Genomic DNA, 14,006 nt, shown 5'->3' with positions numbered 1-14,006 from the left:
GGGCTTATCCTGAAGCAATGCAGCATCAGGACATGGCACTGCCCTGCACCTTTCTGGCTGGCAGCAAACACACGGTTTGCTCAGCTCATGACATTCTCCCTTTGAGGAGCCACAGTCATCAACAGGGCTGTTGAGGGTCACTCAGATCTGGAGGAAAGTCTGTTACCTGCTGCTGTTTGCAGAGTGCAGGAGGTGGGGGGAAAAAGCACTGCTAGAGCACGATGCTCAACTGCAAAAATCTTTCTGCCTCTCAGTAATACTCTTTGCAGCACAGCAACACTTAATCAGCTTTTATCTGCCTAAGACTTGATCCCCATTGGTCTGCAGCAGACAGAACTGCCTAATTTAATTTCACTGTGTGCTAAAAGCTCAGCCCAAAGGTCGCTGCAATGCTTGTGATTCACATATCCAAAAGGTACATGCTCTTTTTCTTGTCTTCTCTACTATCTATGAGTAGATGTGGTGTTTGACTTGTGGCAGATCATGTTCTTTCTTGTTATATTTATATTTAACTGTGCAGCAAAGGCTGGACTGAGTCTGAATATCTCTGATTCATGCCCAAGCATGTGCAAATGTGCACCTGAGGAGGTTATCCACTGTAATAGAGCTGGATTGAGAGCCCTCCCTGGAGAGATTGCAGCATCCACGGTCTCTCTAAACCTCTCCAATAATTATCTGCGGATTCTGACCACCAACACATTCAGAAACCTGACTTTCCTCCACAGCCTCTGGCTGGATGGAAACAATCTGACCTTCCTCTCCCCAGGGACCTTCCATGCCCTCAGCAAGCTGCGGGAGCTGGATCTCAGCAGGAACTCACGCCTCACCTACCTGCATGCAAACACCTTCAGAGGACTGTTAAATCTCATCAGCCTGGACTTGTCTCACTGCAATATCTTCGAAATCCACCCGCTTCTCTTTTCACACCTGCCCTCTTTAGAAAGACTCAACTTAGCCTCCAATAACATGCGCTACGTTCCACAAGCTTTCAGCAACCTCTCCAGCCTCACAAGGCTGTCCCTGGAGAGCAATCACATAGAAGCCATTGGCAGAGATTCCCTGAAGGACCTGGAATCCCTGTATGATCTGAATCTCAGGAAGAATCGGATATGGATCATTCAAAACGGCGCTTTTACAAGGCTTCTCAGACTGGGCGTGTTAAATTTAGGACACAACTTCATTGCTGATTTGCCTAATCAGCTTTTTAATGGGCTGATCCAGCTCAAGACCATGCACCTTGAAGCCAACAGGATCACTGATATCGACTGCACCTTCAGACTTCTGCTTAACTTGAGGAACTTGTACCTGAACAACAATCAGATCTCCTCTATTTCAGACTCTGCTTTCTCTTACCTGAACAAGCTCCATTTCCTTCACCTGAGCAAGAACAACCTCAGCTCGCTTCCCCTCCGCCTGTTTGTAGAACTGCCAAAACTGAAGTACGTGTTCCTATCCCACAACCCCTGGAAGTGTGACTGCAAGATGTTTTGGTTCTTGAGGTGGACAGCAATGTTCAGGGGAGCACTCGAAGGCCTGGACTGCTCCTTCCCCAACCGCCACAACACAACAGCCCTCGGTGGCCCCCAGCCAGGGGACCCGATGGACTGCACGGCACCACCTGAGCTGGAAAGCAAGGACAAGTGTGGGGCAGCCGGTATCAGCGTGGCTCCTGGGCCCCCTGCCCCCACCAGCGAGGTCTTCCTGCTGGTTGCCATTTGCCACACATGGTATTTTGCAAGGAGATGGGACAGCTCTGCAGCATTGCTTTGACAATACTTCTGTTACAAAGTGGAGGCCACTTATTTACTCATTTTCCTGTTATTTGCATGTGAACAATGGTTTTCTTTACAGGTGATTTTTTTTTTTTTTTACTATGAAAATAGAACATTATTCTTTTTCTTCTTTTTATATAGGAATAAATATTTTCCTTCACAGGCAGTGATTGAATCTGAAACGCTGATACTGAGATTCAGTGGTAACATTCCTGTGCAAATAAAACCCAACATTGGCAAGCACAGGGCTGGGGCTTGTGCTGGAGGATGTGGGGCTGGGAAGCGTGGACCCACTGCAGCCTCTGCTCACCCCATTTGCTGACTGACTGCAGCCACGTGTGCTCTCCTGGGGCAGGACTTCCTGTGTTCATTTCATACTGATGAGATTGCTGAAATACAAATAACTTGCAAGTGTTCCAGCACATCTGGAGTCCCTGTAACAGACTCTGTCTGTTGGTGTCTTTGTGAGCATGTGGTAGCTTCCTACAGATGGTGTATGGATTGCTTTGCTGTTAGAATACAGGACAGTGTTGGAAGAGTAGGCACAAACATCCCAAAACAGAACATTTGGCCCTCCATTGCTCCTCACAGTACAGGCCTCATCTAACAAAACACTGCAGGAGCCCCTGCAAAGAACTCCTGTGTCTCAGGGCTGGTAGCAGCCACATGGCCACGGATCAACTACGCTTACAGTGTAGTTCAAGGCTGAATAAGACTCCTTCCTGCCCTATGATTAAACTTATCTGATCAGAACCTCATTGCTGTCCATACCTTCCCCTGAGCTCCTCAATCATCATCCCCAGCACAGCTGCTCCAAACATCCCACTCAGTTTTGTTTAATTGGCAAATAAACGCCCTAAGTTGGCACACCAGAACAGGGGAGTTTTGCAAGCTTCAGCAGCACAAAGTCAAAGGCACATCCTTCCTCAGGCTGATACAGAAACATGTATGAATGCCCCCTAAGACCATGGTGAACACAGCCTCTCCCTCCAGCCATCTGCTCTGGGGGTTGGTAGCAGCTCAGCCAGCTCTAAGGAAAATTGCTCTTCATAGTACTTGGCTTTCTCTCCATGACGCTTCCTTGTCTTGTCTCATTCAACTCAGAAATGTAAGAATAGCTAGATAATACTGCAGAGAGACAACCACGTATTCAGCAATTATCACTGTGGAAACAACTGTAGATATCCCTGTTCAGTACAGGGGAGTTGGATTAGATGACCTTTAAGGATCCCTTCCAACTCAAATGAATCTATGAACTGCCACAAGACTTGCCCAATGTCTACTGAAAGCACATAAAAGGAGGTAACAGCAGGTGTGGGAAACATCTGTCCCTGTCCTTAGAGGAACAAGCTAGTAAGGGAAATAAACCTTTGTTTATTGCTCAAACCACATAAAACAGGACATTCTGACAACAGAAACCTTCTCAGAAGTGCAGAATGAGAGCAATCTCTGCTGTTACTGCAGTACCAGTGAAACAACAAACCAGGGCTGCACAACAAAACAATACATGCTGCATCTTCCCACTTGCTAGATTTGGAATTAGATTTGTGCCGAGCGTTAAATGATTGATACATTTTTGCTTTACCTTTTGCTTGCGCTGTTGCTGTGGCAGTTGAGTGGTTTCAGCATCATTCCTCACTCTCCTTAGCTTCAAGTACTTCGATAGGTGGTAAAAAATATCTCCCATTTTCTCCTTGCTTTTGCATTCTTCTGTTTGGTCTATTTGTACCAAAAAAACAAGCAAAGTAAAAAAAAACAAGCAAGCAAAACCCACCTCAGTCATTTTTCAAGTTGCTACCAAATGAGATTTTTCCATTGAACAGCATAAATCGGTGAATATTTTATACAGAGAGCCCTGTTGCCTCTGGATGCCTGCAGCAAATATTTCTGCCTGTTGCACCACCACCCCAATAAACACTAAACAAGAATATAACTGAATTCCCACCTTCAGAGCTGCCACAAAGAAGTGAGTGATATATATAGCAAATCATGCACAGTATGCTGAAGAACGTGTGGTTGTTTCCTTTATTCCCCCCAAAATGGAACTGGTAAGGAATAGGAAAAGAACTTCCATCAGAACATCAAGCCGTGCTTCTGCTGCATCAAAGCCCCTAAATACTGATTCACAGAACAAAAGTTACAAAGTCACTGAGTGTGCCAACATTTGCTGAAGAGCTGTATGTGCAAAAGGGGCACCCTCTTATTAAATGAAGGGGAGAGGAATGTTCTCCTGGGAGACCTCATTGTGGCCTTCCAGTACTTGAAGGGAGCATATAAACAGGAGGGGTGACAGCTGTTTATGAGGGTGGATAGTGATAGGACAAGGGGGAATGGTTTTAAACTGAGACAGGGGAGGATTAGGTTGGATATGAGGAAGAAGTTTGTCACCCAGAGGGTGATGACGCACTGAACAGGTTGCCCAAGGAGTTGTGGATGCCCCATCCCTGGAGGCATTCAAGGCCAGGCTGGATGTGGATCTGGGCAGCCTGGGCTGGTGGGGGGCACTCAGCCCACAGCAGGCAGTGGAGCTCCATGATCTTTAAGGGCTCTTCCAAACTCAGCCATTCTGTGATTATTTGATAAGATGACACTGAGCTATTATCTGTCCCACACAAAATGCTTTATTTAATTCTAGACATCAACACTGGAATTACTGTGAAAGATTCTTCGAGCAGCTATTGACATTTCAAAGCAAGAACTATTCCCAAAGGTGGAAAATATGAGGGCAGAGCCCTCGCCCCCTCCAGCAAAGCCATCCACAGGTTTGGATCTTACAGTGTTAAGAAGAGATAGAAGAACTTTTCAGAACTGTATAACAACACTTAAACAACTGCTCAATGTATTAAAACTTGATGACTGCTACAAGAAATATTTGAGCACCAAAGCTGCCAAAAAACCTTGGAAACAAAAACAAATGGAGTGATAACTGAATATTATAGAGCAAAAACAACTTGCAGGACAAAGGAACGTGCTGACTAAGGCTAACATCTCTGGCTTCTGTCAAAAACTTTTGGAAATGCATCTGAAGGAAAAGAAAAAAAAACAACAAAACAAGAACTGTTTGGATGCTTTGCTTGCTATCACCTACCTTCCAAGATCAGTTCCGAGAAAGCTTTGGGACTTATCCTGCCTTTCACCGTGAGATTTCTGCTTTGCTTTAACTCAAAAGCTCTCTCTGACCAGGCTTGCTTCCATCAGCCACGTGCAGGAGAGCAGCCCCTGTGCTGCCTTTATCCTGCCGCCAGAAGGCAGAGGCCAGAAAGGCCAGATGGACGCAGTCACTTCCAAGCTCTAAAACGTTGACCTTGACCACACCACACTTGTGGCCAGCACTACAAAGCACTGGGTCACAGTTTCAGTGGGATGGATGGGCCTTGGCTTATTGCACGTTCCTCCATCTTAAGTGAAAACGCATGCAATTTCCCGTGGGAAGCAATGTTTACACATTTTCTTAAGAAAAGCTTGTACCAGTGGAAAGTTCCCAGCTGGCCCTTCAGCCAGGCCTCCCATTAAGTCTCTTCACTGAAGTTCACAAGAGGCAGAAGTAGCAGCACTGGCACCTCTCCATGGGGTTCTGGATATTCGCTCCCAGTTTCAACCCCAGAAACCTTCTGTTTGGGAAAGGAGCACATCTGTTGGCTACTGACAAGCCAGCTCCTGCCCTATCCAACACAACTTACCCTACACCCCTTCCTTCAGTCAGGTTTATCTTAAGTCTTCAGGATGTGCAACACTCTAATCACACCCATCTGTTTTACTAGCTGGGTTCTCATCTTCGGTTACTTTCCTTTTAACGCATTAACTGACTTTTGAACATCACTTTACCAACAGTTAAAAGTTATAATTAATATTTGTTGGGGCTAACAACTTGCATGCATAATCAGGAGCTGAACAGCTAATATTTACATTCCCCCTTGTGCTTTCTTTTTAGCAATAATCAATTGTTTTTAACAATTTAAGCAATAGGTGACACTATGCATAATGCTTGAATCAGATCACTGAACCATACAACCCACCCAGTCCCAACCCCCTGTATAGTGTCCCCTACCAGATCAGTCTGCACAGGGCCCCATCCAACCCATCCATGGGCACTTCTAGAGATAGAGAATGATTTATAAAGAGGAGATGGAAAAAAAGAAACAACAGCAGCCCTAAAACAACAACTTCAGCCCTAAAAATAAGTCACCTGTGTGCACCCCCAAGGGGGCTGTTAGTGCCTGCTGTGTTACCACAGGGACCAGGCCATCCTGCAGAGCTCCTCTTGCATGAGGCCACAGTGCCTCCCCCTGCCTTTGAGCAAAGGCTAAAGAGCTGGGGCAGCCAGGCTTTAATAATAAGCGTTAACAAAGTCACACCTGGGAACGTTTAGGCTATTACAGAGGGCTGAGGGACATTTGGGTGGGGGTTGAGTAAGTATGGAGTGAGTTTATAGGGGGAATACCTTGGGATAGTTTGGAGAGGATGGAGGTAAAATGTTTGGAGGGGGGTTGGGCAAAATGATTGGGTTTTTTTAGGGGAAAAACTTGGGTTATGGGAACAGTGAATGTTGCTGAGGTAAAATCTGAGGTAAATTAGAAATAGGAATACAGATGAACCGGGAGGAAGGAAGCTGGAGTACTGTAGATAGCACAGCTTAGGTTGTGCAAAAAGACTGAGGTAAGTTTAGAGGAAAAAGAGGTGACTTCTGAGGGGAAAGTCAGGTAACTCGGATGGTGTTTCTTCATGGAAAATCTGAGGTAATTTAAAAGGGTAGAAGAATGTAGTTGGGAGGAAAAGGCAATACAGAGGGCACAAAGTGAGCATTTTGGGGAGCAATTTGAGATTATTGGGAGGACAAAAAACCAAGCATTTCATGGGGAAAATCTGAGGTAGTGGGCACAAAGTAAAATTTACTTTGCCACTGTTTTGCATGCCCAGCTCCAGCAGTATCTGGAATTCTCCTGTGCATCCTTTGGACAAGAAAGTCTGGTTGATGCTGGTTTTTTCTGGGAGTGGTGTGGAGGATGGTTGGGGTTGAGCTTGTTTTCAGGCAGGTGCTGTAGGGAACTCCATCCCAGGACTGGGCTGACTAGGGATGGAGCTCCTCCAGGTGTAGGAGCTGCTGTTCTCCTTGTCCAAAGGTGTGTTCTTCCTTTGCAGCACCAGTGGAGAAGAAAGAAGAGGCAAGAAAAAGATAAAGACTGAAATAAAATGACTTTCAAACTCTCTTCACTGTACAGTAACTACAACTATAGCTGTAGACTAGCAGTGTGGTAGCACCTTGAATGTTTTATGGTGGAAGATGATATTAGTGCTTTCTAAACTCACACTGCTATAGTGCATAACACCAGAATGTTATCTGAAATTGGAGTATGACATTGTTGCATTGCCCCTGGTCGTTTTATTACAGTAGCTTGGTGGCAGTAGAGGTTTTTGGCTGGCCTGGGGTCATACTGGCTCATCGCCGTGATGCTTAGAGGTGATGCACTGTGGTGTGATTGTGCCAGTTTTATGGTAGGTGATGTTAATATGAATGTGGCTGTGACACAGTATGGATCTCACGGTACAGCACAGCTCCTTTGTAATTTCTGTAGTAGTTGGTGTTGCTGCAGTGTGTCATAGTGATGGTTGTTTGGAAGAAGTGTATTGACAGCACCTGATTTTGGAGTTACTTATTTTATCCTCAGTTCAAACATCAGGAGATCTATACTAGAAGGTGTGGGTGCAGTGCAGCCAGTATGGTGCTGATAGGCTATTGCTTCAGAGGAGCAAAGCCCTGCTGTCAACACTAAAACGTGCTGCAGTTTGTAAGCAAAGCTGTCGTGGAGTGCAGTGTGTGACTGCAGCACCTGCAAATGGACAAACTGTGGATGCACAATAAAACAACGCCATGCTCTGGGTGCCCGTGCTTCAGATTTGTGCAAAAGATTAAACTAAAGTAAGTCCCTCTCCAATTCGATTTTTTCCCTTGGAAAAGCACAAGAGGGTGAAGGCGTTAAGCAAAGGAGGGATGCAGCAAAGCAGCTGCAGCGCGGAGCAGCGGCCCCCGGAGGGCGCCCGCACCGCACCCCGCACACCCCGGCCCTGCAGCACAGCCGGGGCCGTACGGCTCCACCTCGTGGCTCTGCTGCCTTTCGGCTCCGTGCCTGCGGCTCCTCTCTTAGGGACGCGCATCCACTGCTGCCCCGCTGTACCTCCTTACTTAAAGCGAGAACGTGACTGTAGATGGCTCAGGAGCAGTAACTTCACAGCAGCGCCATCGCGGAGAGGTGATGGAGAAGGGACGTGTTTTGGTGGCTGGATTCCCCTACCCTCCCTCCAAGAATGACTCAGTGCAGATGGGAGGTTCGAAGTGGATTAAACCCACAGCTGAGCAACCTCGTTTTTTCCAAGAGAGGATCCAACAACAGCCTGTAATCTGAGTTAATCAACGAGCTTATTCCCACCTCATCAGCAAACAAGCTGTGACCTGTACTGCTCAGAACACACCTCCTTGTTTTCACTGCTGAACAGAAGTCACTCAAGTAGCTGCAAGACAGGTCTGGAGGGGAACAACCCACATCAGATTGATGTATATATGATCACAGAAGATTGTTTACATGCCACCAATCCCACTCCAGTTGTTCTTGGTTTTCACTGAAGCCCCAGTTTGTGCTGGGGACTTCTGCCCTCTCAAGCTCACCTTTTGGCAAAGCTCACTCAACACCCACACTCTTACATGTTGTACTAGAGAAGTTGGCTTTCGGGTCATTCCTTCCCTCTGGCAGCTGGACACAACATTTCCCCAGTGAACAGTGACTATGGGGCAATCCCTCTCCCACTACAGTGAGGCTCAAAACCCACATTTGGTTGCTACTACCACCCCTCACCCCTGCAGTCTCTGCTCACGAACCTGGATAGCATATCTTGGACAGACGACAGCTTTTCATCCTACTTTTCCTGTGGTTTGAGCTAATAGGGCTTTTACTCTACTCCCACAGGCACCATCTCCTGCCACACAGCAAGTCACAATTTCAAGAGCAAGGTTTCACAGAAGCAACAAAAAGATCCACGGATCTGTGAGAGCACGAGTCGAAAATAACTGTTGTCAGTTACACAACCAAGCTTCAGACAACTCCCTCAAGCACACCTCAATTCGAAGGCTCTTGCAGATCAATGGACCTGGTGCAGAGCATACAGATCAAGCAAAGCTAAAAGCAATGGAGAGCAGGCTGCCATGCTGGGCCAAGGCAAAGAAAGAGGAAAAAAATGTATTTGAATGGTTTTGGTTTTTTATTTTTTATTTCAACTAATGCTTTGCCACCATATTACATCACTTTGAATAGCTCAGAATAGCAATATGATCTCAAAATATAGCAAACAGCTTGCCAAAGCAAGATAATATTAACTCCTATGGATACAGCATCTTCCTTCTTTGGCGACAATGCTTCCTTTCATCTGTAAAAATAGTTTTATATTCCAGCACATTTGCTCTTCAGTTTATTGAACCCTGCTGTTCATAATATTTGCCTCTTCCCTGCACAAAACCTCCCCACAATGTAGTATGGTTTTATATCCAACAGCATTTTAAATAAAAAAGTTATATTTGTCATGCAGATTTCTGTAAAAATTATGTTCTAGGTACACACAACTGAACCAAGATGCATACAAAAATGCATTCACTTCCATTCTCACGTGCAGCTGTGCCCTCAGCAACATGATATCAGGTGTTACTGGGAGAAGTTCAAGGATGGTGGTATTCTCAGATATAGGAAACTTTAAAATACCAAAAAAAACAACCCTTTTTTTTAAAGCAGCAAGAGAAAAAACTGCCATGCTTTATTTGTAAAGTAATCAAAATAGTGAGATGTATAAAAAAGCACCACGTAGAGAGAATACCAGAAGATCCATCTTCCAAGTCACACGTCGCTCACTTAGCATTGTGAGCTGCCCTGCAGGCCCCAACTTGTATGGTAGCTTTGTTTGCCAAGTTAAGGAAGTGGTCAAACCTAAAACGTGCTTGGACCAAATGACAGCAATTAAATCAGATTGCAGATAGAAATAAAATTCATTCCCATTACAATTCCTACCAACCACCTTATATAGCCCTCAGGGGGAAAAGAAAAAAAATGGAAAAAAGAGGAAAAAAAATAATAAATCAAGAACTACGCACATCAAGTATTGGAGAAATAACATGGCCAAACAGCTCCAGAGCAGCACTGTAGGATGCTGGTCTGCTATGAATGCATTTCTGTGAGCTCTTGATAAGCACAACTTTCCTTTGGGAAAAGAGCACATCTGTTGGTTAAGACTCCTCTCCCTGAGAATTTTGATACGTTTGTCTTGCAAAGCAAAACAACATCCCTTGAACTTCAGCAGTTCCTAGGCCAACAGCATTTCAACGTGGACACAGCTGGTCTGCTACTCATGCACCCAGGGTGGCAGGTTGGGTTTTTGTTGTGTTTTGTTGTTTGTTTGTTTTAATTCTTACACGGATCAGCCCTTTTATACTCGCTTCATCCCTCTGCCCATCAAGCAGGCAAACACGGTCATGACCATCTTCGGTTTCACCTCTACAAGATCTTCTGGGAGAGCATAGACTCGGGCACCAATTCTTCTTGCCATGGATACAGCATACCTATTTGCCGTGGAAAGGAGACTGTTAGCACATGGACTGGAACCCATAACCAAGAAACCAGTTCCTGCCCTATCCAACACCATTTCCCCTATTGTACTTGGATTCAGCTTAGCCTTCAGGACATGTCCTCTCACACCAGTTTTACACATCTATGTGGAGCTTCTGCCATATTCCTATTCAACGGCACAGGCAAGCATCTCTCACGTGCAAACTGACCTTTGAAATGTCAAGCTCACTTTATCGACAGTTAAAAGTTGTAATTAATATTTGTTAGGGCTAATAGCTAGCATGCGTAATTGAGGACTAATCAGCTAACATTTATATTCCTCCTTCTGTTTGCTTTGTAGGAATAATCAAGAGAGGCTATTACCTACGTGAAAACTTCCTGTCATTCTGCCACTGCAGAAGAGCTGCAGAACACACATTCCAAAGGCAGGATTTAAAAGGTATACTGTAACCTTGACAATCTACGGTGATCCAACAAGACGAGAGACAGACAAGGGTTCAGCCTCAAAGCCCTGATTGCTGACTGAACATTTCATAAGCCTGAACAAACAGCAGTGATCTCTGTTTCTCTCCTAAGAAGTGCTTGGGCTATTCTGCATTCCTCTCAACGGGCAAGAGTCCAGCCAAGAACTCCTCAGGCATTACTGAGGAGAACAGCAATTCAGTTTCAAAAAGCACTTCCTGCCTAAAAGATTAAGTGTTAAAAGAGATTGAAAACCACAGAAATACAGTAAAAATGCTTGCAAGTTTAAGTCATGGCATAGTAGGTGCACTCTCCCAGAGCAAAGCAGCTTTCAAGATGATAGACTTACTTAGCATTATTTTGTTTGTCATCTTCCGATAGATGACCAGTCTTTACAAGGTCATAGTTGATGCAGCCAGGCTGTATAGCATCTATTAAGTCCACAACTGCCAAGCTTGTGCTGATAGTCTTGTCCTGGAGAGTAAAAGCAGAGAAGCAAAGATGAATATCTAATCCTGAAGCGTGCTTCTCACCTCACTTCAACTGCTCTGCAACGTGCAACAAAACAAGCTTTAAACAAGCTATTTCCAAGCAGCACTGTGAGTGATTATTCCCAGCTGGACCAGAGGGAAACCAAAGTGCTGCTTCTCTTTTGGTAATAACATGAGATCAGGACTCCAATTTACTGTAACTAGTCAGCAAAGCATTTACAGGCAGCAGATCCATCCTGTTGACCAGACCCCAGGGGAGAGTGCCTAAAACATTTGCCAACTCCAGCCTCAACACTTGATAACACCTCAGCCCCCCCCACTGCCAGAGACCAATCACACTCCTCTCCACCTGTGACGTCCCATCAGCTCACTAGCCTCACTGCTATTCTTCCACCATGGGCAGTCCTCAAAGACTCCTCTATGGCAGCCCAAAGCCACTTTGTTCCCAGCACAGTCTGTATTTTGTCTTGTTCTGGATGCAAGAGGGGAACCTGCACCTTGAAATTCTGGATGGAGGTGGACTTCCCAGCTTCTTTCAGGGTCTGGTTTACCCAGTTGACTATAATGTCGTCGTTGGCTTTCTGACCATCACCCAGGTCCTCAAGGACGTTCAGTGTGTACCTGAGCACGAGCAGAGAGAACAAGGTTAGGCTCAGAGCCTGGACTAAGACCCAGAGAGCACACAGCCTGGATGCAACAAGAGTCAACACAAGCCCATGGCAGCAACCCCTTCAGCAAAAAGGAAGAGCCATCCTTCTATCTTACCTGAAATGTGATTTATATTAAAGCATTTAGCCTTCCAAGTCTTTTAATGGAGGTTCACAAAACTGCCTGGGCTCAGGATGCTCTTAAACTGTTTGAGCATTGGCAATTTGCTCAGAGGGGTAATGCACACTTCCTAGAGGCTTGGATCAATTCACTTGTTAGTATTCTGGCCTTTAGTACCACATATGGAGATGACACACAACAGGACTGCAAATATAACTTATGTATTTTGTTTATCTAGTTTGGAAGGATTCAAAAGACAAGAAAAAAGGATATCAACATTGTTATCTGTTTTAAGTTAATATCCATATTTCTTGAGTTTCTCCTTCCCCCCTGTTCCACTTTAGGGGTTACGAAGCAGCACTGGAATGTTCTTCTCATCACAGTTTTCTACTAAACATTAGAACAGAGATGTTGGGTAAATAGTCCTGCTTTGGGTTCCTACATGCAGGTCAGCCTTGAGCAGGTGAGAGAGGCAATTCTAGACAGCAGCATGCACACAGATCCACTGTGGGCTCTCTGGAGGTCCCTGCTCCAGCTTCCCGTGAGCAGCAGGACCAGCCCTGCCAGTTTTATCCAGCTGAGTCTTGAAACCTCACCAAAGACAGAGGTTTGACAACCACTGTGGGTGATCTGTTCCACTGCTGCAGTGCCCTCCTGGCAGAAATCTTCACAAGCTCAGTACTGCAATCAAAAGGTTTATGTGTTTGAGACAGGACTTACCTTCTCATCAACTGCCAGACTAAGGCTAGTGTCAACGTTGGGTTTCCATCATTCAGATCCTGTCCTCCAATGCCAACCAGGGAGAATTTGGCTGGGTGCTTTCCCAGGTCAACAGCGTAGTTACAGTTTTCTAGCTACACAGCAAAAGAGTGCAAAGAATAAATCACACAACACGCTCACTTGAATGGAAACCTCAAGTAGGAATTTCTAGATAGTTTACATTTCTTTCTGCTCCTGGTGCTCATGGCTGCTTTGAGATCGTACTGAAATGCTTACCTTTTTCATATTTGCTCCAAGCTTAGGGTACGGGGGTTTGTTAACCTTATTCCAGTCAACAGGAACTTTGATCTTTTCATATAATTGTAGTATTACCAGTGCATCTTGAAGATCACTAAAAATGGAACAAAATGTGACATGTAAGGGTTGAAGTACACTCTGATTTTGTTATATCGTGGGTAATTACTATTTACTGGTTGTTGCAATTTTAGTAATTCTGAAAGGAAAACATCTCGTGATTTCCAGTGCAGAAGAGATACTCCGTGTTTAACATTGGGTAGCTGCTAAGGTAATGCAGGTTTTCACATGATAACCACCACCAGATCCAGAAAATTCTTTTGCTGTACAAAATATCCAGAGGCAGACATCTCTTTTCATTGACCACAGGGGTCCAGAATACCCTGCCTCTGAACTACAATGATATGATCAAGCCTGAAAATTAGATGGCATATGAATGTAGGTCCTGTTGCTCAAGCTGCACGTGCATTGGGAGCTCAGTGTACTAATTTATGAAGGGGAGGAGCAAACAAACCATCTCCAGCCCTTAAAACCAATTGCTGGTGTGTCAGCACCAGAATTCCCCATGCTAAGGGCTGCAGGGAGGATGCAATAAGCACTGCCTATTCCCTAACACCCTTTCACAAGCTGCTTCCTCAGCACTGTGAGCAGCAGGACACTGGTGTGGGCACATCTCCAGTCTGACCTAAGCTGGGTCTTTCCCAAGAGCCTAAAACTTACCCATAGAGGTGATTTACATGGGGGTTCACACCAAGGGAGTTCATCCAGTTACGGAAGGTCCGTTCCTCACGGGTCTCTCCTAAATGAAAGAGGAAGAGTTCATGCAACTTTCTGCAAGCTCAGAGCTGTCACGAACATCTCATCACATTACTGAGCTGCTTCTGCCTGTGGCAGGA

The 14,006-nt window shown here is 45.3% G+C and overlaps 2 protein-coding genes across 29 annotated transcripts in view; one reads left to right on the top strand and one right to left on the bottom strand.

The window, feature by feature from the left end:
• Positions 1-564: 564 nt before the first annotated feature.
• LOC101749694 (nyctalopin-like) lies at positions 565-1,770 on the top strand. Its single transcript, XM_015278434.3, has one exon. The coding sequence runs from the start codon at positions 565-567 to the stop codon at positions 1,768-1,770; it is 1,206 nt and encodes a 401-aa protein (XP_015133920.3).
• A 7,230-nt stretch (positions 1,771-9,000) lies between these two features.
• PLS3 (plastin 3) overlaps positions 9,001-14,006 on the bottom strand; it is a 44,486-nt gene continuing 39,480 nt past the window's right edge. For 26 of the 28 annotated variants that reach the window (XM_040698793.2, XM_040698797.2, XM_046939980.1 and 23 more), the window contains 6 exons: positions 13,831-13,909; positions 13,093-13,207; positions 12,817-12,950; positions 11,826-11,949; positions 11,187-11,311; positions 9,001-10,368 (listed from right to left, as the gene is read on the bottom strand). In XM_040698793.2, the coding sequence (XP_040554727.1) occupies positions 10,236-10,368; positions 11,187-11,311; positions 11,826-11,949; positions 12,817-12,950; positions 13,093-13,207; positions 13,831-13,909 (710 nt within the window). In that variant the 3' untranslated portion in view covers positions 9,001-10,235. Of the gene's footprint in view, positions 10,369-11,186; positions 11,312-11,353; positions 11,722-11,811; positions 11,950-12,816; positions 12,951-13,092; positions 13,208-13,830; positions 13,910-14,006 lie in introns of those variants that run through there. The other 2 variants (NM_001006431.2, XM_046939991.1) reach the window with 2 other exon arrangements.

The sequence above is a fragment of the Gallus gallus genome, chromosome 4 (genome assembly GCF_016699485.2).
Source record: "Gallus gallus isolate bGalGal1 chromosome 4, bGalGal1.mat.broiler.GRCg7b, whole genome shotgun sequence".
Classification (NCBI taxonomy): domain Eukaryota; kingdom Metazoa; phylum Chordata; class Aves; order Galliformes; family Phasianidae; genus Gallus; species Gallus gallus.
Note: the sequence above shows the minus strand (reverse complement) of the source record. Positions and strands in the feature narration are given on the sequence as shown.

Bases quoted from the DNA above. Each gene is read 5' to 3' on its own strand.
- LOC101749694 (XM_015278434.3), top strand. From the start codon at position 565: ATGTGCAAATGTGCACCTGAGGAGGTTATCCACTGTAATAGAGCTGGA.